Source organism: Stegodyphus dumicola, chromosome 7, assembly GCF_044657685.1.
Source record: "Stegodyphus dumicola isolate Sdum_Otavi_A_Nest chromosome 7, ASM4465768v1".
Classification (NCBI taxonomy): Eukaryota; Metazoa; Arthropoda; class Arachnida; order Araneae; family Eresidae; genus Stegodyphus; species Stegodyphus dumicola.
Genome location: NC_140774.1, coordinates 69,738,943 through 69,766,362, shown reverse-complemented (window position 1 = coordinate 69,766,362; position 27,420 = coordinate 69,738,943). Strand labels below are relative to the sequence as shown.

Here is a 27,420-nt window from a genome sequence, read left to right as displayed (position 1 = left end):
GGTCAAGGACTACAGCTTTGGATTGCTCAGCGGAGAACACACAATGGCATTTGAGAGACATGCCGCCTCTGTAGGGCGCCCCAGAGGAAAACAGGCGTGCTTCCTCTGTTCTTGACTTCATCTCTTCTCATAACCTTACAGTCATCAAACCCACCGACAGCCCTCCTACATATTGGACTACCAGGGCTCAGGGGTGGCCTGATATGACTTCAGCTACCACTAGTATACTTAACAAAATTCACAATTGGAAGGTTAGCGAAAACCTCTCGTTCAGTGATCATCGCTACATTGAGTTCAGAATTGATTCGGAACACCAATTTATTTCAAAGAATAAATGGAAAACGAAGTACATAAACCTCAACAAATTTAAAGATGCGCTGTTATCCCATATTGAAAGTCTCGTCGCACAATGTAACAGTTGCAACAGTGGAAAAGACATCGACGCAATGCATGAAGATCTTATGCAAACACTGCTCACAGTGTGCGAAAAAGTCTTGAAAAGAAAAAATTACGCTGCCCCGAATTGCACCCCTTGGTGGAGCTCCACGCTGACTACAGAACGCAGCAAAATCTGTGCCCTAAGGCGCAGAATGAAAGCATGTAAGGATCCCATAGAAAGAGTGATACCCTCGCTAATTTTTCGGAAGCACAGAGCTGCTTACAAAAGACAGTTTTCATCCTGGAAAGAGTACTGTACAAACACTGCGAATAATTTCGGAACTGTCTTCCGTTTCGCACATGATAAAATGTTTACACAGTCTTATCTTACGGCCACAGTAATCTACGCAGCAGCAACTAGTACAATAGTCGCGCACATTCTGCACAATATCGTCAGACCTGATAACACAGACACAGATAATCCCACACAAAGAAATACCAAACATTCAACGTTGAGCAATATTACAAAATCAAGAAACCAGATTTAGAACCGCTGCCAACCGTCAAGGAAATGAGCGACATTGTTAAAGCATTAAACATCAATAAAGCCCCAGGTCTTGATGGCGTAGATAATGGCATTCTGCAATCTATTAACTCTTTCGCATCGAAGTCGCCCGTAATGCCCGTTCATTCAGGCAACGGCAAACCGCCCCAACGCCTCGTTTATTTTCTACCTAGTGCTTTCCCCCTCCACGTTAGTGTATGGCTCATTGGTTTCGCGAGTTGTTAAGAGACATGTCAATCATTTTTTGAAGCAACTGAAGGAGGCATACGGAAAGCTATTAACGTTCTGTCTGGGCATTGTATAAGTAAATTTTGTCTGGGCATAGTATAAGTAAAAAACAATACGATTCCATCCCTGGCAAATCGGTGGATCATGCACTGCAACACTTACAAAAATAATAGCAAATATTAAAAGGAATAACTAGCACAGTCTCATTATCTCTGTGAACATACAGGGTGCTTTCGATTCGTTGTGGTCATCCGACCTACTCTCGAGAGATTACAGGACATGCGTTGCCTTAGGATACTCTTTGATCTTATTTACAGCTACCTAAGTGATCGCCGCTTACGAGCCACAACGGACGCAGGAGTGCACTCACGATCCATCAATAGAGGCTGTCCTCAAGGATCCTGTCTGGGTCCACTGCTTTGGAATCTTGTAGCCGAGACAGCGCTGAATCTCTTTAACACAGATCCTCAAACGGAAATACTGGCTTATACCGATGACATTTTGCTGATGACCAAAGGGCACAGCCGCAACGCATATGAGACTAGGGCGCAAGAAGAAATGGACAAGATTGCCAAACGGGCCAATAACAATGTCTATAAGTTAGTTATTGTCATTTTAAAAACCCAAGGTATGCTTATTGCCCAGGTAAGCGCCATCGAAGAACCCCCTGCGTCAACCTTCATGGCAAAAATATTAAAATAGTTAGAAACTTGAGATACTGCGAGATTGTAATTGACTACACACTCACTTGGATGCCACATTAAAGGAAGTCAAGGGACGACTTCACAGGATATTGCATTCCATGCTCATAACAGCAACACCAACATGGGGAGTTTCTTCGAAGATGCTTAAGATGTGGTACTTTGTAGTTGCTGAGTGTATTGCACTGTATGTGGCCTCCACGTGGGGCATAAGGATCACTGCTACGCTCAGCACAAAGACCATTCCTCCTAAACATTTCCCGAGGATATAAAACCTCGCCTACTAATGCTCTAAACGTGATTTCAGGACTGCCGCTTCTGCATCTCTTAGATCAACGCGAGAGGGCAATAGTGCGAGTATTTTGAATCAAAGAGACAATAAGTTTGTGGAATAGAACTTATGTATATACTGACTATGAGCAAAGCATTTCCGAGCCACTCTGTTACCCGGCCGAATTCAACATTTTGATTAACTGCAAGTCACCAACGTGGTTCGAAGACACTGCATTCTACACCAGTGGTTCCAAAGGAGAATGTGGCACCGGTAGCGAATATTGTGTTCTAACATGGGAATTAGATCTTAAAGACCTGGGAAAGAAAGCTTAGGCACTACAACTCAGTTTTTCAGGCTAAACTGATTGCATTAAGAGCTGCACTTGTTTATGTACTGGAAAATAACTATTTCAGTATTTATTCAGACTCAGCCTTTAGGCAATCCAAGGCACATGCAGTAAATATCCACTCGTCAGGGGCATGCAGAAACTCTTAATAAGGACGCCAAAATACTATAGGCCTGAACTCCAGTGGGTACCTGCCCACACCAGGATACTGGGTAATGAAATTGCAGATGCAACAGACAAAAGAGCAGCAACTAACCTCCCCTATCGCACATTTCATGTGTCTCTTTCGGACTCGCTCTTAAAAGCTGAGCTCGAGAGAGAATTACTGAAGCGTTGGTAACATCTGTGGGAGACAGAGACCACTGGCAGAAGGACTGGATTGGATTATTCAATTATGGCAAGGCACACGAGGGCTATCTGCTTAAAGGGAGGGATGCCTTCGTGGAGGACTTTCTAAGCCACTGGCAGAAGAGTTTACAGATTTTCCCCAAAGTCTGTCGGCTTCTAAAAAGTGGCTCGCCTCACTTCACCCAGTTTCTAACAGGGCATATTCCCTTCATGACTTACCTGCATCGCTTCAGACGACGCGAAAACGACCATTGCTCATGTGGGATGGCAGGAGATCCGGACCACTGTGTATTCGTTGGAACATCATCTTAGGCAGCCAGTAGCGTACCGCATCCATGCATGGGGCGAAGCTACTTCGAAAAATCGCTGTGCATTGAAACGCATATGCGATTCCGTTAATATTGCACCCAAAATCTCAAACAGGATGGAGTAACTCTCAGCTGCCCTCCTCGTCACCAGCACATCCCCCGTATATTCTGTACTTGTAGTTAATTTATTTTATCTTAAGTTAGCTTTTTCTGTTTATACTTATTTCCTTGAACTGTAAAACCTGAAATGTGAACTTTGAATTATGTATTTTGCCTTATTTTATGTATTATTTTCACTGTTTTGCCTTATTTTACTTATGTTTTATTTTCTATTTAGTATTTTGCCTTTTTTAGATATTATTTTTACTTTTTTATCAGTCACTCTGTTAATTGCTCATATATTGTACTGTACTCATTTATTATTCACGTTGTGGATGCCTACTGTAACCACCTATCCATAACTCTGTAAATGTCTGCAATGCACCCTTCTTCCATCACTACATTATCATCTCGCCCAGCATTTGTTTTCAGCGCTCCCAGCACTCGTCTTCAGCACAATATGCACCAAAGTGTGTTATATGGACTAAGTTAATTCCGTCAGCGGGCTATCTGGCCGATACGCTAAATTAAATTTTAATCTAAGATAGCTTAATAAATCTACCGGTGTAATAAATTCAAATTTCGGCAAGGCAACAATAATGCAATGCCGAATAAATGCAACTTATCAGAGCTGACAGAACTAATGTAACGTCGCCTCGAAAGGTAGAAACATGCTCTGTTTTACAATCCCGAAACCTCGATTTAAACACTATCTAACTAATTTGCATTCTGGTGAAAAAACAAAAAGAAAATATTATAGTAAAGACTGAAATATTATAAATAAGTGCTTGGTTTCAAATACTAACCTTATAAATCGCCTGAAAATGACGTTCAACATCTTTCTTTGGGACCTGATGTTGAGGCAAAACAAACAAAGACACTTATCTTTGAAATTAACAAAGCAATATGATTCTGCCCAATCAATGTTAAAATTATATCTCCTTTGTCTTTTACTTGAATCACTTATTTCGGAGTTAAAAAATAAAGTATATAAAAATAATGAAAGAGAAATCTCCAGCAATAACGTACGAGACGCGTGCACTAAAAATATCAGCATATAACTTTCAATAAATATAACATAGCATTTAGGAGCATACCCATTAAATAAGGATTATTTTCCATACATGGCACCAGAGTGCAGAGCATATAATCACCCCCTGGGTATGACGCCATCTACAGAAAGTGATACGCAGTAGAGTAGTTGAGGGAGGCAAAAAGATATTCTTAATAATATTTGTACTTGACATTCTTTTAATTTTTAACAAATAACCAGGACAAAATTTTAAAAAAACTAGTCGGAACTATACCTTTATGCTGGGACAATCCAAATCAAACCGGGATGTTTAGTTTATTCAAAGTAAGGTATAATGTATAATTATAAATACATAATTAAAAGCAAATACTTTTTCGAATAAATACAATCATATTTCTCTAATTAATTACTAACTTTAAACCATTTTACATGACAATTTATTGAAAACTTATATATTTTTTTATCATAGCTGTACAGCAGCGGGCGTACGTAAAAACGTCGGCGGGTGCTATGGTGACCGCGAGTGTTGCAGACCTCTGCTTAAAATGTATATGTGGGTATCAGAATCTTTCAGTTACTTAGGGCAATGGTTCTGAACCTTTTTTGCTCCATGCACCACTTTCACCATTGTAGGATAATAATTTCCTCCCTTTCTGAAACTTGAAAATACATATTTTTTTATTTAAATTGGGTTATAATTAAATCCAGAAAAAGCAAAGCAAATGTCTATAAATGCCAAAATTTTAGTAAAAGCAGTTTCTTATATTTGTAAACTAAAAGAATTAGCAAGTAAGTAAAAATTTGATCGCATTTTCCCTAAAAATTCTAAAATTCGGTCCCTGTTTGAGAACTCTTGGCTTAGAATTTCTGACAGCCTTCATCCGGTCATGCCTTGATTTGTTTAATTACAGTAATGCCTCGAGGGGTATCTGATTAGGGAAAGGATGACTTTGTGAAGGACTTTCTAAGGGAAACTGGCTCGTATACACGTTACACAAGGGGAAAACGCCCATGCAGTTCGCGGAATTCGAACCTCTGACCGAACTACCAAAGTTCAGCCCCTTTATCGCTCGGCCGCTAGTGAACCCGGTCAACGTTGTATTTCATCTGAAACACATATACATAAGTATAATGTGTAAAACGATTTGAAAAAGATGAATTGAGGAAAGGAATGTGAATTGTGCCAGGTTATTAAGACATCCAGACGGACGTCAGCACGTATGAAGAGACGCATAGCTTGAAGTCATACCACCCTTTACGAAGATTCACATTGAAGCAAAGCCATCAACTTCCAAGACCGCAGTTTACAGTGGTGTTGAGGCATAACCTTTTGGATGATTGAATGGTGCAGGGTAGTGCACAGCGATGAGTCTCGCTTCTATTTGCCTTCTATTTGCAAATACGATTCTGGAGGCAGCATGGAGCCAATGTTACCTCATTCGAAAAGATTTGGCTTAAAAAATCGAAGGTCAACTCATGTGGACGACGTCCTGCCTTACCGTCCAGACTATGTCCGAGGATAAAATGGGCATCGATGGAATACTAAACGTAAACATCCCGCTTGGAAGCGACGCTTACCATCACACGGCATATGTAACGAATACTGCCGACCTTCGCACACGCGGATTACATTCTACGGAAATGCACTTTTCTCCGTGGACTTTAAAAATATCAGACTCCATTCTACCTCATATAACTCTATTCATAACCCTATTCGGAATTAATGAATCCTATCACAGTTCATATCATCAAAACGATATCACAGTACCAACAAGAACATAATTTTTACTTCCTGAATTCATAGCCGAAAACGAAAATTTCCGGCACGGTGTAATGGAATATCCCAAGAACTGTAACCCCCCTGCGATGAGTACTTCTAGCCTAAGCACATATCAACTTAGGACAGTTATCCCGGTGAAAGTTGCCATTGTAACCGGTAAGGTGAAAGTGATTAACGAAAGGTGAAGTTGTTGCAATATCCAGTCATGATGGTTTACATGGTCCGGTACTCTGGAGACCTGCGTTAAACAAAAAGTAACCTTCCAGAATCCGATTGTTAAATAAAAAAAGGTAGAAAACCTCCTAGAGGATATGCAAGAAAGCTCCGTCCTCGAGCCATCAGCAAGTCCTGGGGCTTCTTCCTTCGTCCTGGTCAGAAAGAAAGATGATTCAACTAGATTTTGCGTTGGTTATCGCCGGTTGAACGAGGATATGAAGAATGGCAGCTAACATCTTCTTAAAACTGACGATATTCTGGAAGTAAGCGGTTTTCGAAGCTTGATTTAGAGAGTGGATAGTAGCAGGTCGAGTTACACGCTGGTGACCGAGAAAAGACGGATTTTACTACCGGACAATAATTGTGGTAATTTAAGATGATGCCGTGTGTGGATTATATAATGTGCCGGTAACATATGAATGCCTCATGGATGCCGTATGAACAGGTCTTTTCTACGAAGCCTATCTAGTAACATCATCATCGTCAAGAAGAGTTTCGAAGAAAAATTAGAAAATATAAGAAAGATACTTCAGAAATTGGAAGAACCAAATCTAAAATTAAGTCCATCCATATGTAAATGGTTCAGACAGGACCTTGAACATATTTTCTGTACCGAAGGTGGCGGTACAAATCCAGAAAAAATGTCATGAGCTAAAGACTGGTGACGCCCCGAAAATATCCATCAGCTAAAAGGTTTCCTGGTGCTTTGCACCTACTGTAGGAGATTTTTTAGGGACTTTTCTTCTATCGCAAGATCCCCTTCACAAGCTGACTGAGAGTAAGCAGCAAGAGTTCTCGTGGACGAAAGAATGTGAGGATGTATTTAACAACCTTAAGAAAGTATTAATATCTACAACAATCTTGACGCATCCTCAGCTCGATAACCACTTATTCTTGACACGGTTGCGAGCAGTGGCTGCATCGTTGACCTGGCTATTAAATTTCAAGAACCCATTAAGGCCATATAGTCAGATGGATACAGAGACTCTAAAAATATGACATAACTATTTGTCATAGGAAAGGATAATTATATGGAAACGCTGACGTTCTACCTAGATGACCCTGTCCAGTAAGCTGCCTATATTATTCCAGAATCGAAGTGAAATAAGAGTTACTTAATCCGGTCGCTCAAGAAGTTACATCTTCAACATCTGCTGATCGAGACCCATGAACTACGAAAAGTTAACAAATACCAATTGAAGATGCCGACATTAAACATATAGTTGACATATTGGAATCTTCAAATGGAAAACCTACCTGGCAGGACGTTTTGTTCTGTAGTCCTACGACAATACTCTCTGGGACTCACTACATATTCGAAACGGCGTTTTGTACCGGAAGTTCGAATCGGATGATGGAGAGGCATTCCGATGGCAGCTGATGCTTCCAAGATCCCGGAATCCGGACGTCCTTAGAGAATTACATATCAGTCCAACAGGAGGCCACTTCGGAATAATGAAGACTGCATAAAGTTCGAGAACGCTTTTACTGGAGTAATGCAAGGGATGATATGCAAAAGTGGTTCCCATCAAGCGATAATTGTGTGAGTTGGAAAGCACCGAAGAAACGCAGCCGAGGAATCTGCAACGTTAAAATATAGGAACGACTTTTGAAGGTATCGGCTTTGACATCTTAGGACCTCTGCCGCATACTTTTAATTGCAAAAAATACGTCCTCGTTTTCATTGTTTACTTCACCGTGTGGCCTGAATCGTATCCTATACCTAATCAAGGGGCTGTCACGGTAGCAGAGGTAATGACACAGCAATGGATTTCCAGGCTCGGATTGTCACTTCAGTTACATTCCCAACAAGGAAGAAATGTTATATCGGCTGTAATTAAAGTACTCTAAAACTATTCGGCATTTACAAAACCCAAACGACAATTTTACATCGGCACTTTGATGGCATGACACAGAGATTTAATTGAACCGCCCATAACAACCTCTCGCTTATGGTTTCGAGAAACCAACAAGGTTGGGACCAGAAGTTGCCTCTGTTCTTACAGGCCTATCTTAGTGCTGTCCACGAGACTTCTGGCTATTTCCCAACGCAGATTCTCTTCGGTCGTTACCTCCGTCTGCCTTGTGATGCTTTACTTGGTCGCCCTTCGGATGCGGCTTGATCGACTGAGGTGTATATCCAGGATCTCTAGACACGGTTTTAAGTGATGCACATCTTTGCACGACAGTGAGTCAGCTTTGCGACGGAGAAGATGAAAACCCGATAGAACACGAGAGCTACAGGACATTGATTCAACGAACGTGACAATGTGTGGTTATGGAATCCTATTCGACGGAAAGGATTTCCTCCTAAACAACAGTCAACCTGGGACCGTCCTTACGCAGTGCTAAACAGGCTGAACGATTTATGGGTATGAGCTCTAGTTTGGATACGTAAGTCATCAAACCTTAAGCCTAAAATTTTTCACTACGACAGGCTGGATCCTTGTTATGGCCATATTACGTTGTCCCCATAGTGTATGTAATGTGAATAGTATGCTAAGACCATGCTCCTATTTGCATATGAATTTGTAAATGTATGTATTTATTGGTTTAGCATTTGATTTATTTTATATTATGCATTTCAATTATTGTTTAAGTATTGCATTGACTTATCTTATTGTAAGGATGGTTTTCCCTCCAGGGACTGTACTGCCCGGGACGTGTAGTCCTTGGGAGGGGGGTAATGTTACGAATTTTGTACATACATAGATGATTTTAGGGCATTATAGTGAAATTGTTGCATTTTTCTTTGTATCGTAGCATGAAAATCTAGAGAGACGATGCTATGCCCGAAAAGTAAGAACACAGGGGAAGGCCATTTAACATTGAGTAAATTGCTAACTCGCTAATCTGGGAGATGTTTCCAAGCTGGCAACGGTTTGCGTGACTAATTGTTTTGCCAAATTTATCGAGAAATAGTGAAAAGTTGCCAAACATGGCGACATTTTGGTCCAGTCCCTGTATCACCATAATACGTATTGATATTGAATAGCTCTATGATTTCTTATATTACTGTAACCGTGTCTGGCCCTCATATGTATTCCAATAATTTCGAGAAGACCTAAAAATATCTCGGCGGCCAGGTGAAAACTGGTGTATAAGACCGGAGAGTGCATCTACTTTCAGTTGTGTATTCAGAGTATTAAGCTATTATCGTGTTAGTTTCTCTCTTTAGATGCGTTTTGCATTGCGTTATGTTTAATATTCTTAGTAGTTTGTATTGTAACTACTGACTGTACTCTGTGATACTGTGAAGAGTTGTTCGACAGTTTTTGTGGAAAGTTTCAGACTGTGATTTGTCTCTTTCGATAAAATAAATTTCATCATACTACCAAAGTTTTCTGTGCATTGAACCTTTACGAACCCGTATGCACGCAGCAATACATATACTGTTTGAAAATATCAGTCAATTTCTTCATATGCATTTATTTCTTTTGTCAATTGAAAATTAGTAATGTAAACAGTTTGAAGGGTAAAAAATATGAGCTGTCAATTTATTGACGATATCTTTTTTAAAATACTCTTTTAATTGTTAATTTTTTTTCTATTATTGATATTATTTAGAACACTTTTAATTCATATTTCGACACTTATAACGTTTCGCAGTTGAATACAGTCAAATTCTTTTAAGCAGCTACTGAAATGATCCTTCTGGAACGGTTTTTAATAGTACAGATTTACAAAATCGAGATAACATGGACTATCTATTACGGAGGAAAATTTTTGTTGCTTATTTAACCTGTTTCTAGTTCCAGTGTTACGCTTTAAACAAGAAAAAGGTAACATTTAAGGAAATGGCGTTAATCTTAAATTTTAATGGGGTGTGCAATAAAACTAGTATATTATTTCTGACTCTTAGACAGCAATGAAAAGGTAACTCTAGAAATAAAAGGAGGTATAATACACAATTTGCAAGACAAAATGTTGAGCACAGAATAGGCGAAAATTGCCGATTTGAGTAAGAGAAAATACTATCAATACATCTAAATAACTGGAAAGAATATCAAAGGATATTTAAAAAACATACCTGTAACGTTTCAGTGGCCAGTGTTGTCCAGTTATGCTCGGACAGCACATTGCTTTTCGATGTAAGTGCCCAAAGATTTATAACGACATTTTCTCTTTCTTTCAACATGAGTTGCCGCTTAGTTTTCTCATGTCCAGCTTCGAGAGCTTCGAATGTGAAAGCTCCGATGATACTATAGCCTACTACAAGCGCACAGAGGCCAATGTGTGAGAACAAGAAAGTTGCAATGAGGCGACAGTATCTTCGACATTTGGAGCACTTCGAAACACCACTGGAATGACCGGGCATTTCTCAGCCTTTAAATTAGTTTGCTATCAGATTTTTTCATTGAAGCAGGAATGTGAGGAACAAAATATCTAGCTTTGCTGATGAAAAGTAGATGCCAAGAAGTTTTGTAAATCTTTTGAACCCTAAACAAACAAACAAAAAAAAAAATGTAAAACAATGGAGGGGAATAAAGACAATAAATAGCATCATAATAAAACTTTTTTAAGCATTCTAACAAATCAAATCGTAAGTGAAGCATGCCTATGTAAAATTTTAAATTAGGCAGAAAACAACATTAAAATTGGTGCAGATTTTTAATTAAGCTCTATCGATATCAGGGGTGATCAAATGTAAGGTCCTCTATTTCAAGACAGAAAAAACCTAAGACACCTAAAGTATTAGGATTTTGAAAGCACTGAAAAAAGAAGAAGAAAGATTTAATTAGAAAGAAAGAAAGAAATTTTAATTAAACTTTAATTGGGATTTTAATGTCATTAATTAAGGAAAAATAATTTTTTGTGTATGTGAAAGTCTTCAAAGAAGTACATTTCATGAAACTGGGCGATTAATTTTCTCAGAATCAAAGTCAAAATTTTGATTAAGAACCCAATTATGATTAACTTTGGCAGTTAGGTTACGGGGTTCAAATCTTGGCGAACGGGCTGGCTGTATCGCCGCTTCGCTGGTTTTTCCATGTATAACGTAGATACAAGCCAGGTTCTCTTGAAGTGCTCCACGCGGCATCCTTCCCTATAGAGAAAACCATAGTATGAGTCGCCGTGATTGAAAAAAAAAATAATAATAACTCATCATTAAATATGTAAGATTTGTTAGTTTTTCTTAAAACAGAACATTCGTGTTCCTGGATACGAAATTTTAACGCATTTTTAATCTGGACATCTTACGTCAAACCACACTGATAAGATATGCTATAACGTCCCAAGAATTAAAATTAGAGATGGGATCTTTAAGAATTTTTGTGATAGGTGAGAAAATAACTTGAAATTGGAATTTTTGGAGACACCGAACAATTATGTAATTTATAAAAGGGTAAAATGGTATGAACTAATATTATTGTGGTTATTTCTAATGATGGAATGTTTCTTATGATAACAAGAGGAAATGACGATAAAAGAAAATGTTGTGTCAATGGAAACAGATTTCAAGCAATTAAATTTCTGAAAAAATAAATTCGTGGTTCGAATCCTAGAGGAGACACATCTGATTTTTCAGAATTTTCAGCTCTGAAAAACCTAATAGTTTGTGTGGGGACGATTGAAATAAAATATGGTGAACAATAAATCGCCACCACCTGGATCTGGTTTAGACAGTCACCCTTTAAATGGGGAAAACATGAAATTATCGCCTTTTCGGCAGATTACACCACGAGGGTTCTATGGTTAAGCAACGTATATCGCAAAACTTTGTCCTTGGGAAAATTTAATCCCAATTTGGCAGTTCCCAAATGGTCCGGAAAGGAACAAAACTAATCTAACTTCAGCCTAAAATGCTTCGCTTACAAAGATAAAGAAACAATAAAGATGTAAATAAACAAACACTTTCAGAATTATATTATAACTTTACCCTAACCCGATTTCTTCAATTTGCCTACAAATTTGGAAACCATTCTTAACGAAATGAAATGCTAAATATTGCGACAGACGCAGTCTTGTTCTCCTTGCGGCACAGATTTGCAACTATGATAGGCCGCCCAGCCGAATAGTGGTTGATGATTTTGACTACTGTATCAAAGGGTCCAGATTCGAATCCCAAAGAAGACATGGATGTTGTAAATGTAAACAGATTTTGCGGCATGGAGGAAATCTAAATATATGGAGAGCCGAAAATCATCTCGTGTGGTTTGGTGGTAGAAGAGAGTGGGAGATCCTTCGACCCCCCCAAATGCTCTCTCTCTCTAAACAGGGGTGGAAGAGTAAAATCGTACTGCTACCTATATGGTGCCCAAGGCTATTGCAACGACACACACAGTCTTGTACTCTTTGGGTCGATAAAATTCGTGGGCTTCTTCTGATTAGGTCAGACAAGTGAGATGAGGCACAACTCAACAACTGTGATGTCAATGACTCTATTAAAAGCAAAAACCTAAATATATGTTTAAATGCTACTATATCTACCTAATTACTACATTACTATTATTCTTCTTTTAAAAAAATCATATAAACACATATGTATATGTAAAAATGTAGAAACATTGATTTCACAGATACTGGTGCATAAGAAACAGCAACTTGGCAGTTGAGGCAGATTCAATATTAATTTTTATTTCAGTTGGTGCATTTGTAGCCACAATTTACTTGGCGCTATAATTATGCTTGATTTAAAACACTCGCATTTTTTATACCTTCTCAGTAAGAAGAGAAGCAGTAAGTAGCAGTCTATGTACGCCGAAGTGCTGAAAGCAAGGGCGTAGTTATTCAAACTTAGTTTAAGCAAAAGATTTCGGTTCTGAGAATTTTGAGTAACTTATCGTTATGTAAAAGTCATATGGATAATGAATAAAGAATCGTGAGAATTAGTTAGGAAAAATAAAATTATATGTTGAATCTACGGCCACATCAGAAGTTTTCTCTATTATGCATCTATAACGTTGCCATCTTGCCAAGTTGGTACAAGGATACGCGCAGAAAAGAATCATAGAGTTATCCAAGTTTTATATATATATATATATATAATAATAATAATTTATTTACTAAAGAATATTGATTATATTATCTCCCAAGATTAATTTTAGTAGAACTATCTTAAAAGAGTTAATCCATACTTAGTAAGTTCAATTTCGAAAAATGTTTAAAATGTTTAATGGGGACTTGAATAAAATCATGAATAACAAAATTTCAATTGTAAAAAGAAATAAATTAAAAGTAAGTAATTAAATTAAATGCAAGTAATCATTGCCATTGATCGGAAATTAGTTGACTTTTCAAGGGAAGCAAACCAACGCCCGTTCAATGAACAATAATTAAGAAATAAATACGAAGGTGTTTCGTCCTTTACTCGAGCAATAAGGCGATGCCAAACCGGCAATTCAAGCTAGGCCAAACATTTCCGTGAATAGAAGGGATGAAGAACCAATGCAGAGAACCAAAAAACTCATTACGATAAAGCATTTTAGCTAATTCAATTTTGAGTGAAAAGCAATTTCTGCAGTAAAATTGATATCGCTCGAGTAACTGTCCCCCGCCACCCTCGTGTTTATGCATTTTAGTTCAAAACTATTTGTAAAAATTAAACATTGGAAATTGTCATTATGAAATAGAATTCAAAGTAATTGAAATAAACATAGAAAATTACAAAATATAAGAAAAATAATGCAATCTTTGTAAAAACAAATCAAAAAATAAAAAATAAAATTAAAAATTATATATATATATATATATAATAAGAAAAGGGAATGTACATGAGGATATAAAGGCCAGAAATAGCATTATGCGGCCAGCCTTCGTCTGGCTTTTAAATGTACCGGAAAAATGCCTAAAAGACACACCTGGGCCGCGTAAGTTCTTCCAACTTTTTTCTCTTTGTTAAGATTCCAACCGTCCCTTGCATACGGCCCTTATGTATCTCTATAAAACATATACATCTTGAATTTTTAGCAAACTGATTGCATGAGATGTGCATTAAACATTTGTTAAAGCATAATTTATATCCCCCTTCTTAACCACCACCATAACTACATAAAAAATTATATAAAAATTCTACAATAAAATTAAAATTTTTTAAACAGTTTCTTACTCGATAGTTTGATGATTCTTTTTCTGAAATATTGAAATGCTATGATACTTTAGGAATCTTCTAATAAAATGTGTCAGCAGTCACATCGCAGCCATTTAACAGAACATAACATTTAAGATAGCACTTAGTAAAAAAAATTAACCAACTTTCCGTTCAAGAAAAAAAATCATGCAAAACTTTTCAATATCTTACAAATAGTGAAATAAGCAAAAAATAACATGAAAGAAACTCAAAAAACAAAAAATTCCGCGCAGAATTTTGCTCTGCAGAACAACTTTATCAAAAAAAATCAATAAAAATGTATTATATACATAAAAAAATGACAATGAAATAGGCCAATCTCTTAAAAACAGTGACATAAGAAGTACGATGAAAAATTGTTGCCAAACCCATATTTCTAAAAGAATGAAACTATTCAAAATGATGCGATTTCATCAAAAATCTATCAACAACAATAAGAAAGGAAAATTGTCGCCAAAATCGCATTTTTAAAGATGTGAGATGTGAGAAGCGTACTCGGAAGCTTCATTTAAATTTTTTTTAAAAAATACAAAATATTATCATTTTTCCAAAATTCTTTTGTAAAAGCAGTCGCAAGGATAAAAGTTTAACGTGTCCAAAAATCAAAGAAAAATAAACTGTACATTAAAAAAAAAAAAAAAAAAAAACCTTTTTTAGAAAAAATCCCATTTGAAAGGTGTTAAGCTCTCTTTGTTAAATAAATTCGTATTTAATCGATTTATTGAAACACGAAATTTATTTTAAGTTCGTAAAATAGCTAAGTGCCTACGTTTCATGACGATGTGAAAATGGAGTGTGTAGAGTAAAATCTCGCTTTCTTATAGCCCATTATGTCTCAAAATGACGCGATTTCGTTACAAAACCTAAAATTAAAAAAAAAAAAAAAAAAAATTCGAATTCGAATTTCGAAAAAATCACTTCGAGGTGCACTGGCTCTTGTGTAGATGTACCTATGTACCAAATTTCATAGCCGTGGGTCTATTAGCTTACGCGCAGCGCGAACGAAAGACACACACACAGACAGATTCTTTCTTTTAGTATATGTGTATATATATATATATATAATAGTTTCTGTTGTGTATATATGAAGTGGTTGTATCCAAAATGAACAACGAGAATTTCGCTGCCGTAGAATGCTGAAACGCCGATCCACAAGGAATAAGAAATTTGGCAGTCAAGGTATATTTAACTTTTATTTCAGTAAACATGTTGTGGCGGTAATCCAGTTGACACATTAATTGTGCCTATTCCAAGAAGCTTACATTTTCGATAACTTTGTAGCAAGAAAGAAGCAGCAGGTAGACAGCAGTCCAGCTAGGCCAAAGCGTTGAAAGCAAGTGTGCTATGTTCAGAGTGAAATCTTAATTCAAACTTAGTTTTGGTTCTCAATGCATTTTGATTGGATGGTTAATATTGCTGTAAAATTACCATTGGCTGTCTGTTTTAGTTTCATTTACATCATCAGAATTATGTAAGAGTCATATGACATAGATTTTTCTCGAAATGACGCAGTGCAAATAGAGGTTACTGTTTTTAGAATACAGAAGGGAATTAATTTTCTCTGCCAATTTAATCTTTTACATATTCTTTATTTTCTTACATATATGTGTGCGTGAGTGTAATAATAGCAAGAAAAAGATGAAGCAGTGTTGATACGTAATAGCCTATATAGGATAGATCGTAAATCCAGATCATACTGAAGAGGAAGGATTTTAATTGCGGAGTATGCTAATATGTTGACTTCGTAATATCCAAAAAACTTAATAGTCGAGGCAGTTTTAATTCCATTTTTATTTGCAATTGACGTTTGTGAAACCCAATTACTTGGCACTCCAGTCGTGCCTATTCACAGAACATTTACATTTTTGATATTATTGCGATAGCAAGCAAGACAGCGAAATTATATCCTAGCGGTTTTGAGAGTGCAGCTGAAGTGCGTGAGTTATGCAATATGGAAGCGCACGAAGAGAAAACCTAGAGCCATCCAATTTTGAATAACGTACGTTTCCACGGGAAATGGGTATCTGGAAGCCCAAATTTTGAATTTGTTTTATTATCTTAATTCATATTTTGTAAAACTTTAACGAATTTTTGATAAACTCAACGATTTAAAAGCGAGCAATGGCAATACTCTACGGGGGAAAAAAAAAAAAAAAAAAAAAACACCTTTTAATCTCCAGCGTACGAGATGTGTATAGGAAATTCTAGAGATAATTTTCTAAAGATTCTAAAGATAATTGAATTTTAAAGATAATCATTTTAAAATTATTTTGCGATATTGTTGTTGAACTGAATTTTAGGGTTTAAGTCCAAAGACCATGATATTTAATAAATAAAGATAACACATAAAACATTAAAAAAACGCGTCTTTGGGGTAATGTAAAATCTATTTTTATTTATTTATTTATTTATTTAATTTTGGTGTTGAAGTGAATTTTATGTGTCGTAAGTGAAAATGACGTGATATTTAATAAATAAAATAAACACGTAAAAAGTTAATAATACAAGGCAAAGTTCTGTTATTGGTAAAAAAATTAATTTAATGTTATAATATCCATAAGCAACACATATATGCCAACAATTAAAACTTATAAGAGTTAAATCGATAAGCTTTTATATTTTCCTGCAAATCTTTCCGGGATCAATGGCAATGATAATGATGAGCAATTAGTACATTAATTTGCATCTTTCGTAATTTATTTATAAATTATTCTTGAAATTTCTCTCTATTCCTTCCGCTTTTTCAAACTGTGCGGTTTTTGAAAGAGTCTCCCTCAACCCCCTACGAAAGCCTCCTAGTTCTGATACTCTTTTTAGTATTTCAACAGCTTAGCTCCATGCTCTTTATCATTCTTCTGATTTTCTGCCATCACTTGACTTTTCTAACTAGTCCCTGCTGCTACATCACCTCACAGAATAAATTATCATCGAAACCATACGATGTGTTCTTATCTGATTTGAACTTTATTTATGAATATTAAGCAGGGTTAGGGCACGTTCAGGTACCCTTTTTCCTGCTGCCACATAATAAATATCTTAAGCTTTGCCGATTGGCAACACAAAACTTTTATACAGCTGAAGTTTTATTCAAAGTTTTTTAAATTCATACAAGATATGAAATAAAATTAAAATTCAGGCTTCCAAGTGGATATTTTCGAGGGGAGGACTATGTTTGTTGAAAATCTGGTGCCTCTTGGTATCGACGCGTTTCTACAATGCAATTAAATTTAAAAGACAAATAAATATATTACATTTTGTTAAGTGGCAACGCACTTCTTTTATAGCCCTGAGTTTTCTTATTAAATTTGAAACAAAAAGATTGTTACGAATTTCGCATAATGTAACACGAAATGTCTGAAGATAGAATGAAGCTCTGCCTGAAAAATAAGACTACAGGGGCAAGTCTATTTAACACTGAAGCAAATGGCCTTTCTCGCCAAAATGGCGAGAAATCACAAAATTCGCCAAATTTGGCAATCATTTTTGCAAACAATTAAATTTACAACCATGTTTGGCGACATTTTGCCTCGCTCCGGTGTAACTTTAATTGGTACTATAACTGAATAACTAATTCCTCCCCATGTATAACTGTAATCGTATCCGAACCTTATATGTAACTTTAACAGGTAACTTCGGGAAATAGAAGATACTGAAAAATTCTCGGCGGCCGGGGGAAAACTATATAACACCGGAGAGAATATCAGTTCTCAGTTTTTAGTTCAGGACTGATTCGGAATATTGAGAGATGCCCGTACGATGTCGTTTTTTAGACGAGCTCTGCGTGGCGTTGTGTTTAACTTCTTAATAATTTGAAGAGTAGCTACTAATTGGGCTCTGTTATACTGAGAAAAAGCTAAGTACTTTTTTGGAAAGATCCAGAACTGTAAGGTGATTCTTTTAGGAAATAAATTTTATCAAGCTATCATCGGCTCTGTCTGCATTCAGTCCATAACGAGCCCGTCCGCACGCAGCCAGTTATTAGTGTCAGGAGTGGGGTTGAATTACGATGGACTTAGGCGTTGTTATCGCTTGCTATCTATTTTTAATTTTTGCTATTTTTGTGCAGGTATTCCTAGAAATATATCTACTTAAAGGTGAGGCTAACAATTTTATAGCTATAAATCAAAAACTATTTTCAAAAGTTTATAAAAATTCAAATTCTTAAAACTAATCAGAAAATAGTCGCAGATTTTATTTGGATTGAACTTAAATTTCGGACTGTGAAAGAAGGCATCAAGTAAGTTTATTTTAAAAAAATGAGAGATAGAGATGAATAAAGATATACCAAATTCAATTAACACTGAGGAGCTAAAATTTTGAAAGCTAATTTTTTAAAACCTACTCATGTTACAAATCTTGGCACTTTGACATAATTTGAATCGAAAATCGAAATATGGAAAAAAAATAGGAATGTCAATTCAGAAAAGTTCCGATTTTGTGTTAGAATACCTATATTAGAACAATGTTATGTATAAATCTAATATATAGCCTAAGTCGCTCTTTTCGATACATGAAAACAACAATGCAAGTTAAATTTTGCCAATCGGCCCAGTAGAACGGAAGATATAGAACTGATTCCCCTCCCCCTTTTTTTGGTACAGTGTACTTTAGCTGACGAATGAGATTTCTACTTTAGCTTAAGCCTGAGTGTGTACCTAGGCGGGACTTCGCTTCCAGCAGAGCTCTTTTTTCTAGAAGTCCTCTCGTTCAAACCAGTGCTACCAGAATCTCGTTTTTCAGAAAAGACCTGTCTGGCAGGGGTTGTCGCTAGAAGAGATAACCTCTTCATGCGTGACCAAAATATGAGTGATTGCTGGAAACCGTTTAAAGGAACGCTGTTAGAAATCGTTGCGGTTGACTACTGCTATCAATATCGTATACCTGAGTAACTATTATAGAATGTGAAGTGAATTGAACTGGACGTACATCGCGTTACTTGCACAGTAACTTCATATCTGTTAATGAAAGAAGCCAAAATTCGTGAATAATAGTGCAAGAGGAATCAAAATGTAGATATCATGGAAGCAAAATAGAACAAAAATTGCCAAAATCACCAAAAATTTAAAAATCTCTTTTGTCGAAAATAGTAATTAATGCAATACTCCCATTTCCGTATGATAATAAAGGATTTTCTCATAAATAAATTAGATCCAATAATTAAAGTATTATTTCTACAGCAATCTTTCAGAATATTCTAAAGTAGTATATAGAGTCTGACTTTCTTTGGCAGCATAAACTAGTATCAAACTCCTAACAGACTCAGAGGGACTTATTGCTTGGACTGAAATATCCACAGCGTCTTGACCACCCACCACTTGTAGCAGTGAAACTTAAAGTAAGTTTCAAATTCAAAATTTGAAACTTTGCTTAGCAGTAAACGACTACACATCTGATTTTAAATCAGCTTAGAACTACTCACCGGCGTGACAATTAAATGTCGGCAGCAGAAGCGCAAAGCTAAAGAATTACAATCTTCTCAGAGCTGGCAAACCTATTAACGTGGCCTCGAGAGACAGAAACACGTTACAATCCAAAACTCTGGACTTATATACTCTCTAACTAATTTGCATTCTGGTGAGTGAGCGGAAAGGAGAAGTGAGAGTAAGGGCTAAAATTATAAATAACTGATTAATTAAAATAATAAAAAACAAAAATAATAACAAAAAAAATTGAAAATCTGAAAGCTTTCAGATGCCAAAAGGGGCTTTTTTTAAACGTTTTGTGTGTTACCTTTGTGTATTAAATATCATGTGCTTCGCATTCAAAACATAAAATTCAGTTCAATAGCAATATCGCAAAATAATTTTAAAATGAGCATATCTTTAGAATTTCCGGATATCTCGCGCGCTAGATATAAAAAGGTTCTTTTTCTCGTACAGGGTTGCCACTGCTCGCTTTTAGATCGTTGAGTTGGTTAATCAAAAACTCGTTAAAGTTTTACTAAATATGAAATAAGATAATAAAACAAATTCAAAATTTGGGCTTCCAGATGCCCATGTTCGGGTGGAAAGTACGTTATTCAAAATGTCTCTAGGTAGCATACATTTACGCAGATTCTTCATTATTTAATTCCTTTAAATATAATATAGGGCGATAATATTTGGTGGCAACAATTTTAAAGAGAACCGACATTTATAGTGAACCAACGCAAATTGCTAAAACGAAATTAATAGTCCTTCTGAGCATTTAATAGTCAGTCTGGGCTTCTGGGACTAATAACCCCACCATAAAATACACCATATGGAGACAAAATATTTGAAAAATTACATCTATTTTCTTCTTTAAGACAATGCATCTGGTCCCAAGACTATCACTGTGTGAGAATGTTAGTTCAACACATCTGCATTTGGACATGCACATTTGTGCATATTTGCATTTTACCCACACCGCTCTGTTGACACGGAGGTACAGAAGCCCGTTGCCAGAGCTCTGAGTTTCAGTTCGAATCCTGGAGATGGCATACTTGTATGTAAACGTATACTGTCATAATAAAAAGAGGTTAAACTTCTAGAAAGATCCGTAACTAATTTCTCATGAGCTCTTTGTATGATTTTACTTTGGACTCCGTGAATGCAGGTAACAGCATAAAATAAATGTAATGTAAAAATTTCAATCCATTTCGTGACTCCTAGAATGCTGGACCTTTTCACATGCACAATTACGACCCTGTACATGCTACAAAATGAAACATGATGAAAATGTAGTTGAAATTTAAATCCGCCTGAAACCTTACTGCTTCCTATAAAAATGGAGATATATTAACCCTTTACACTCGAGATGTAGCTCTCGGTCACACACTTAATTTGATGCGGTAACAATGTTTATTTAGGTTTGGTTTGGGCAATAAAGCTTCATGAGTGTATTCAACCATGCATGGGTATAAGCATCTGCCAATTTTTAATCTTAATTTACCTTTATAGATTTATTGTTATATATGCATCTTCGACGTCATTTTCGAACTCGACAGTCATGGCAATAGAAGCATTATTTTCAAAGTTACGGAGCTCAGTAAGCATGGAATACGAGGAAGGAATTAATTCAAGTGAAGATGAGTTCAATTTGCCGTTGATGAAGAACGAAATTACATCAATGCATACTTGATGATGACTACTTGACGACAGAAAGGAGGAAAACAATAGGCGATTTATTTCAGTTTAATTTTAAAGGTGAATATAGGCGATGAAGTAAAAAGTGTAATTAGGCGAAAAATCAAGGTGATAGATAGTGAATGTGAAAGCTATAATAATTCCTCAAAAATGACAGAAAATTCAGAATGGATAAAGAGCACAGAATCCGGAGAAATATCGTAAAGAATGCCATTTGTATGCGGTGAAAGAGCTGCAGTGCAGCAAATATCTTGAGACATAAAAGAACCAATAAATTTCTTTAAATGGTATGTGAAATCTTTCAAGTCAGCTGTAAGAAATTCACCAAATATGTGGAAAATCGATTCGAGTTTAGAGTTCGCGTGAGCAAAAAAAAAAAAAAAAAAAAAAAAAAAACCTAGAGTACAAAGGGTTAATACTTCAAACTAGCACAATACTTACTTAATTAAAAATGCAACATTTTTAACATTTTAAATCTATTGCAGATCTATCCATCTGTCTAAGACGTTACCTACCAGTAGCAGATTGGTTAAGACCGCTGAATGCTAGTTATTCCAACTGAGTTCGATCCTAGGCAAACATCATGGCTTTACAGCTGATTTTTGTGATTTTCCTCTTGTGTAACATGAATGCAACCCACTTCCTTGCAAATCTCTCTCCTGAGGCAGACAGCCCGCTTGTGTTTTCCAGTATTCAAATAACCTGAAATTCCTATTTTCAAGATGCATACACCATCAGTAAATTTATCATAACATCTTTTTGACATGTATTTCATCAATCACTTCGTACACTTTGTGTACATTATATAGTGAAACATTATATATGTAGAGAAATCATGAGAAATGACTTTAAACAAACCAAAACTCTTAATTTATTTGTGTCAGTATTTTATATCTCATATCAGCCTGATTTCAAATCACCGTGTTGTGGTATTATGTAACAAGGAGTGTAGTAACAACGTGTAATAATTGATTAATATCATTGAGAAAATCAGAAGAGAAGAAAATACAAATATAACAACGAAAACAAGAAGAGCTAAATTCTTCATTTCTGTACATAGGAAATGGTTTTGCTGAAAGTTTATATTATGGTGACATAATCGACGATTATGTCTTGCGAAAGTTTAGGTTAGTTTAAGTAATTTAAATGCTGTTAAACAAATTGCTGTCTGCCTAAAGGGAGAGATTTGTAACGCCTGGCTAGTATTGACATTACACATGAGGAAAACCACGAAAAACAGCCACAAAGCCATACCGTTAGCCTGGGGATCGAACTCGAGTTAAACTACCAATATTCAGTGATCTTAAAACACTATCTCACTAGTCACGTCTTGCAAAAAGTGGGTAGCTTTATAACAAATTTCAAATGTTTCAAATGTCACATTTTAAATTAGTTAAGCAAAAGCAAGCATATTATAGTTTTACATAGGACTCCGAAAGTGGACTTGAATATCACTTACATTTTTCATCAACAAGGCCGTGATTATGCACGTGCAATAGCTGCGCAGTAGAATGTCCAGCACGATAAGAGTCATGAAATGGACTGAAATTTTTACACTGCATTTGTTTTATATTATGCCCTGCATTATTGGAACCAAAAGTAAAATCTCACAAAGTGCTCATGAAAAACTAATTATGAATTTGATCATTATAGAGTCTTATTATTACGATCCTAACTGTTGTTGTTGTTGTTTAGCAAAATGCCTTTTTAGAAGAGAAAAGGTTGATGAATAAATTTTTGCGCATAGGAAATACCCAATAACGCTAAATGAATTTTTATTAGTTAGTTATATTTTATGAAGCATCTTTTTCATTGTATATTGATTCACCTACGACTCGCTGAATACTATAAGTGCATGAATGTTATTGCCTGTTACATAAAATTATAGAAGAACTACTGTATTATTCTCCTGTAATTACATCTCCAGCTGTATTAGTTTCATTTTACGTATCAGAACTGATCGGGGCAAAACCAATGGATGAGGAAAACAGAAAAAGTCTAGAAGTAGCCTCGGGGAAGCAGTGGCGAATTTCGCCCCTGCGCAAGACATAAAATATTTAATTTAAATTGTAATACATTTAATTTACACTTAATTCATCTGATAGTTTTGGGAAACACTTACAGCTTTTTTGTAATTAAAAATGTTTCTAACATCATATGTTGCGTAACGGCTGCAAAATCTTGTATGTAAGCTTTTTTATATATTTTTTTCAATTTTTAGAAATATTTAGCAGTAAAATTTCTTAAAAATATCAGACCATGATATAATCTAGCATTTTGAAGTCTTCGTAGTACAGGTTTCCTGTTTTAATAGTGGCAACGGGAGTAATAAAGCACAATCCAATTAATTCATCGAAACGTAATGAAAATTGTTCTGAGCTGCTGTGAATCACTCCGACTGATAGATTGTTTCATTATCTAGTTGATATAGTTAAACTGGTAATTGCATCTCCAAAGTAGTATTATAATTAATATGTTAGTTTGTGTTTAATTATTCTTATTTACACGCACATACACACATATCCCCCAAATGATTTGCTATTATATTATTCGCGGTCGTCATGTTTTTGTCTTCTCTTCAAGGGGCAAAAAAGCGTCTCATGTGCATAATGGAGAAGTATCGTCAAATTTTCTGACCAATCCTGTGTTTTAAATAGTTATAATAATGAAGGAAATAAAATTTGATTTTATAATTAATTTAACTACTTAAGTTTGTTAAAATTAAATAAAAATAATAACATTAGAACTTTAAATACACATTTCATATAATACTAAACAGAGTTGCTTTCTAGAGGAAAAATATTTTACTTACTTCAGAAATTAGAAGCTTCATCAGTAGCATCCACACGTTGCGAGCCTTCTAAAATGCACAAATTTCTCAAAATAGCAGTACGGAAATATTTGCTCATAAAGCGTGTTTTAGAGCCAAGTTCGAGAGGCCAAAATTGGTTTCCAAGCATAAGTTTCATATTTTATTCCGCAACAATGAATTTAAAGAATACGTGGACGTAGCAAATTAGTAGTACAAGTAGCATTAAATGAAATATATATCTATATTTTATTGTTGTGCCTCAAATACTTTATATTTTTAAAATAGTATTAAAAGAATCAAAGACAAATAACCATGCTTATGATTTTTAAAATTGTTTGATAATTTGAATTTAATGATTAGAAAACTAATTAAATGCATTAACTGCTTTTAAAAAAATACAACGAATTTATAAGTTTTAGCGGATTTTTTAACACAAGAGATTATGAAAGTTTTCACTTTAATTACTTCATTCCAGTCTCTGGATTTTCTTTTCCTTCTTTGAAGGAGAAAAGTATCGTCTGCGCATACCAGACACAGTAATTTTACACGTAAATGTATTTTCACTTACTTATCTACCGATTTGAATACATTTTCTTCCTAAAAATTCTAATAGTTGCTTTGATATCGTTTAAGTTTGAAAAACTTTTCGCTTTCGTGCGTAAGGTTGAAGCGGACGCATCCTCGAACAAGCTACACTTCTCCAGTATTTCGTATTAACTACTGAGAGGCGGGAAAAGTTTTTGGCATCGCGTAGGTTATAAATACGCTTTCTGACGTGAGGGAAGATGCTGTCAGTAAAAGATCCGGAAACTAAGTGACGGATATTGTGGGCGGAAATCATTCAGTCACGCGCGTTGTCAATTTGTACTTCGCGTGATGACTTCTCAGTATTATGCGCTCATTTCAGGTTCAGACTATCAGACTATTTAGCGTGTCACCATTTGTAAGCAATTTATTAGCACCCATCAAATACGCAATATTATGTGTTTTTTCGAATAAAAATAAAGTAATAACATTATGTGTTTTTTCGAATAAAAATAAAGTAATATTCACTAGTATCTTGATGTAATTTTGCTTTATTTAGCAGTCCAGTATCACTAAGCGCAGTGTTCGCCCCAACGTGAGCAGATTAAAACTCCGAAAAGGTCGAGATAAACGTGGATGGATGAATAAATAATTTCTTCAGCAAACTCATAATGCTTGCGGAAAATGTAAGAAGATCAAAGCTACAAAGGAAAAGCTTCTGCTTTCACTTACTATGGTTGTAGGAGCTGAATTTTAAATTTCTGCAACCTTTGTATGATGAATTCTCATTCGGAATTTCTGACTTTTTCAGCTATCATCGATCAAGATCTGCTCATATTATGTCTCCATGCGACATTATGCATTCTCATTGGACTTACTGACTCTTTCAGGGTTGCATCGGTCAAGAAGTGCTCATATTATGTGTTCATACGACATTATTCTCATCGAGCCGAGCATGTCGCTCGGCGAAATAATCATGGCATTACCGTCATCGTATAAAATCAAGTCAGTCAAGTGGTTGTTTCACTTTTTAACAGTGATTCAGAAAAGATAGGACTTTGCATGTGAAGCTCTTCCAGTCAATGGAACCCCTTAGAGTTGTCCCATTCAACCTTGAAAATTTTATTTATTGAAAATTTAATATTAATTGAAATATTTGACCGTTATTCCCAGCTCAGTTTTTGTTTTCCACATTCTCATATATATACGTGAGTGAATGAGCTTTTGACTCTTCATCATCCGTTCCGACCAAAACAATAATTCGATTTGTATTAATCTAACTTTGCATTTGACCTTTCCTGACGACCAAATTTTAGCAGCATTTGCAGCATTTTTTCCTCCTCTTTTTCATTCGTTAGCTTGCTGCTCTATACTACGAGTATATTGGTTACGAAACGAACTCTTCTAAACAAGTCTCAGAAAAATACTGGAATTCACTAAAACCCAGCGAGGCAAAAAGTCTTAATTTATGGTGACATGTCTTTCAGACTGAAAAACATGGGAAAACTATCAATAAACAATATTGTCAAACAATGCCGATCTATCTATTGAATATCTATGAATATAATCTTGAATATGCGGCAACAATATGGGTCGACTTACTCACTTCTAAATCGGATTTTTTACCTATACAACAAATTCGCCATCTGTACCTTTCTTAGAATGAGATCCGTTTACTCATCTAACCGTATTACCATCTGATATTTACCGTAAAGTTCTGATTCTAAGTTTGTCTTATCTTCAACTACAAGCAATGCTTTCATATGAGCAGTTTTAAATACCAAAAACTTCTAATTCTCATTACCTAGATCACCTGGTTAATATTTCCCGATATCTTTGCACCAACTCATGTCGTAACCTAGCAGCGCATCGGTAGCTATAGCCTCCTTTTGGAACTCTCCAACTTGGTATAGCAAAAATTGCATTCCCAAGCTTTCTAAAAATAATTGTACCGAATTTCTGCACTCGAAATTGCTAGATGGTTTCATAGATGCACGACAAGTATCCATTTATAAAGACGAATCCTTCAACAGGACTCGCTAATGCCGTAGGAGCTTGGGGAGGAGGGAGGCAGGCTAAATTTTGCGCTATCTTGCTTCGTGATACTGTTGGACGCCAAATGTAGAGTTCTTCTATAACTGGGAGCTTGTATTGAAGTCCCGCTGTCCCTACTAGACTGATAGCGAGTTATCGCTATGTCTTGTTAAACAATTCACAAATACAGACGGTTAAAATAACCTGTGCATTTAGTCTCAAGTTCAATAGAACAAGCACAGCTTGTGCTACAACTAACTTCCGTTATCTAAGGATTATTTAAATCAGCATAGTAGGAAGTAATTCAGATACAGCTAATATAGTCTGAGATTACACACAAAATAGTCTAATTAGGTTGGCTCAGAATCATTTGGCCGTATTTTAAAGCAACGGTTAGTAAGACGCTGAAATCAAAATATAATTATTTGCCTGTAGCCTCAGACTACGTTACTTAAATTTGAACTTCAGTTTATGTTATTTTAAATACCCGCAGGTGGCGGAGTTTCGTCCTGCAGCACAAGTGGAGTTTTCTGTTAAATTAAAAAAATAAATAAAAAGATTAGTTCAGAAGACAAAAAACAAAAATCAGCGTTATA

General features: G+C 35.8%; 1 protein-coding gene across 2 annotated transcripts in view; it reads right to left on the bottom strand.

The window, feature by feature from the left end:
• Positions 1-24,969, bottom strand: part of LOC118201659 (potassium channel subfamily K member 18-like) — a 153,246-nt gene extending 128,277 nt beyond the window's left edge. Inside the window, exons 1-2 of one of the 2 annotated variants that reach the window (XM_085820409.1) lie at positions 24,266-24,969; positions 10,307-10,716 (exon numbers count right to left, since the gene is read on the bottom strand). In XM_085820409.1, the coding sequence (XP_085676535.1) occupies positions 10,307-10,594 (288 nt within the window). In that variant the 5' untranslated portion in view covers positions 10,595-10,716; positions 24,266-24,969. Of the gene's footprint in view, positions 1-10,306; positions 10,717-21,968; positions 22,087-24,265 lie in introns of those variants that run through there. The other variant, XM_085820410.1, reaches the window with a different exon arrangement.
• Positions 24,970-27,420: the final 2,451 nt, after the last annotated feature.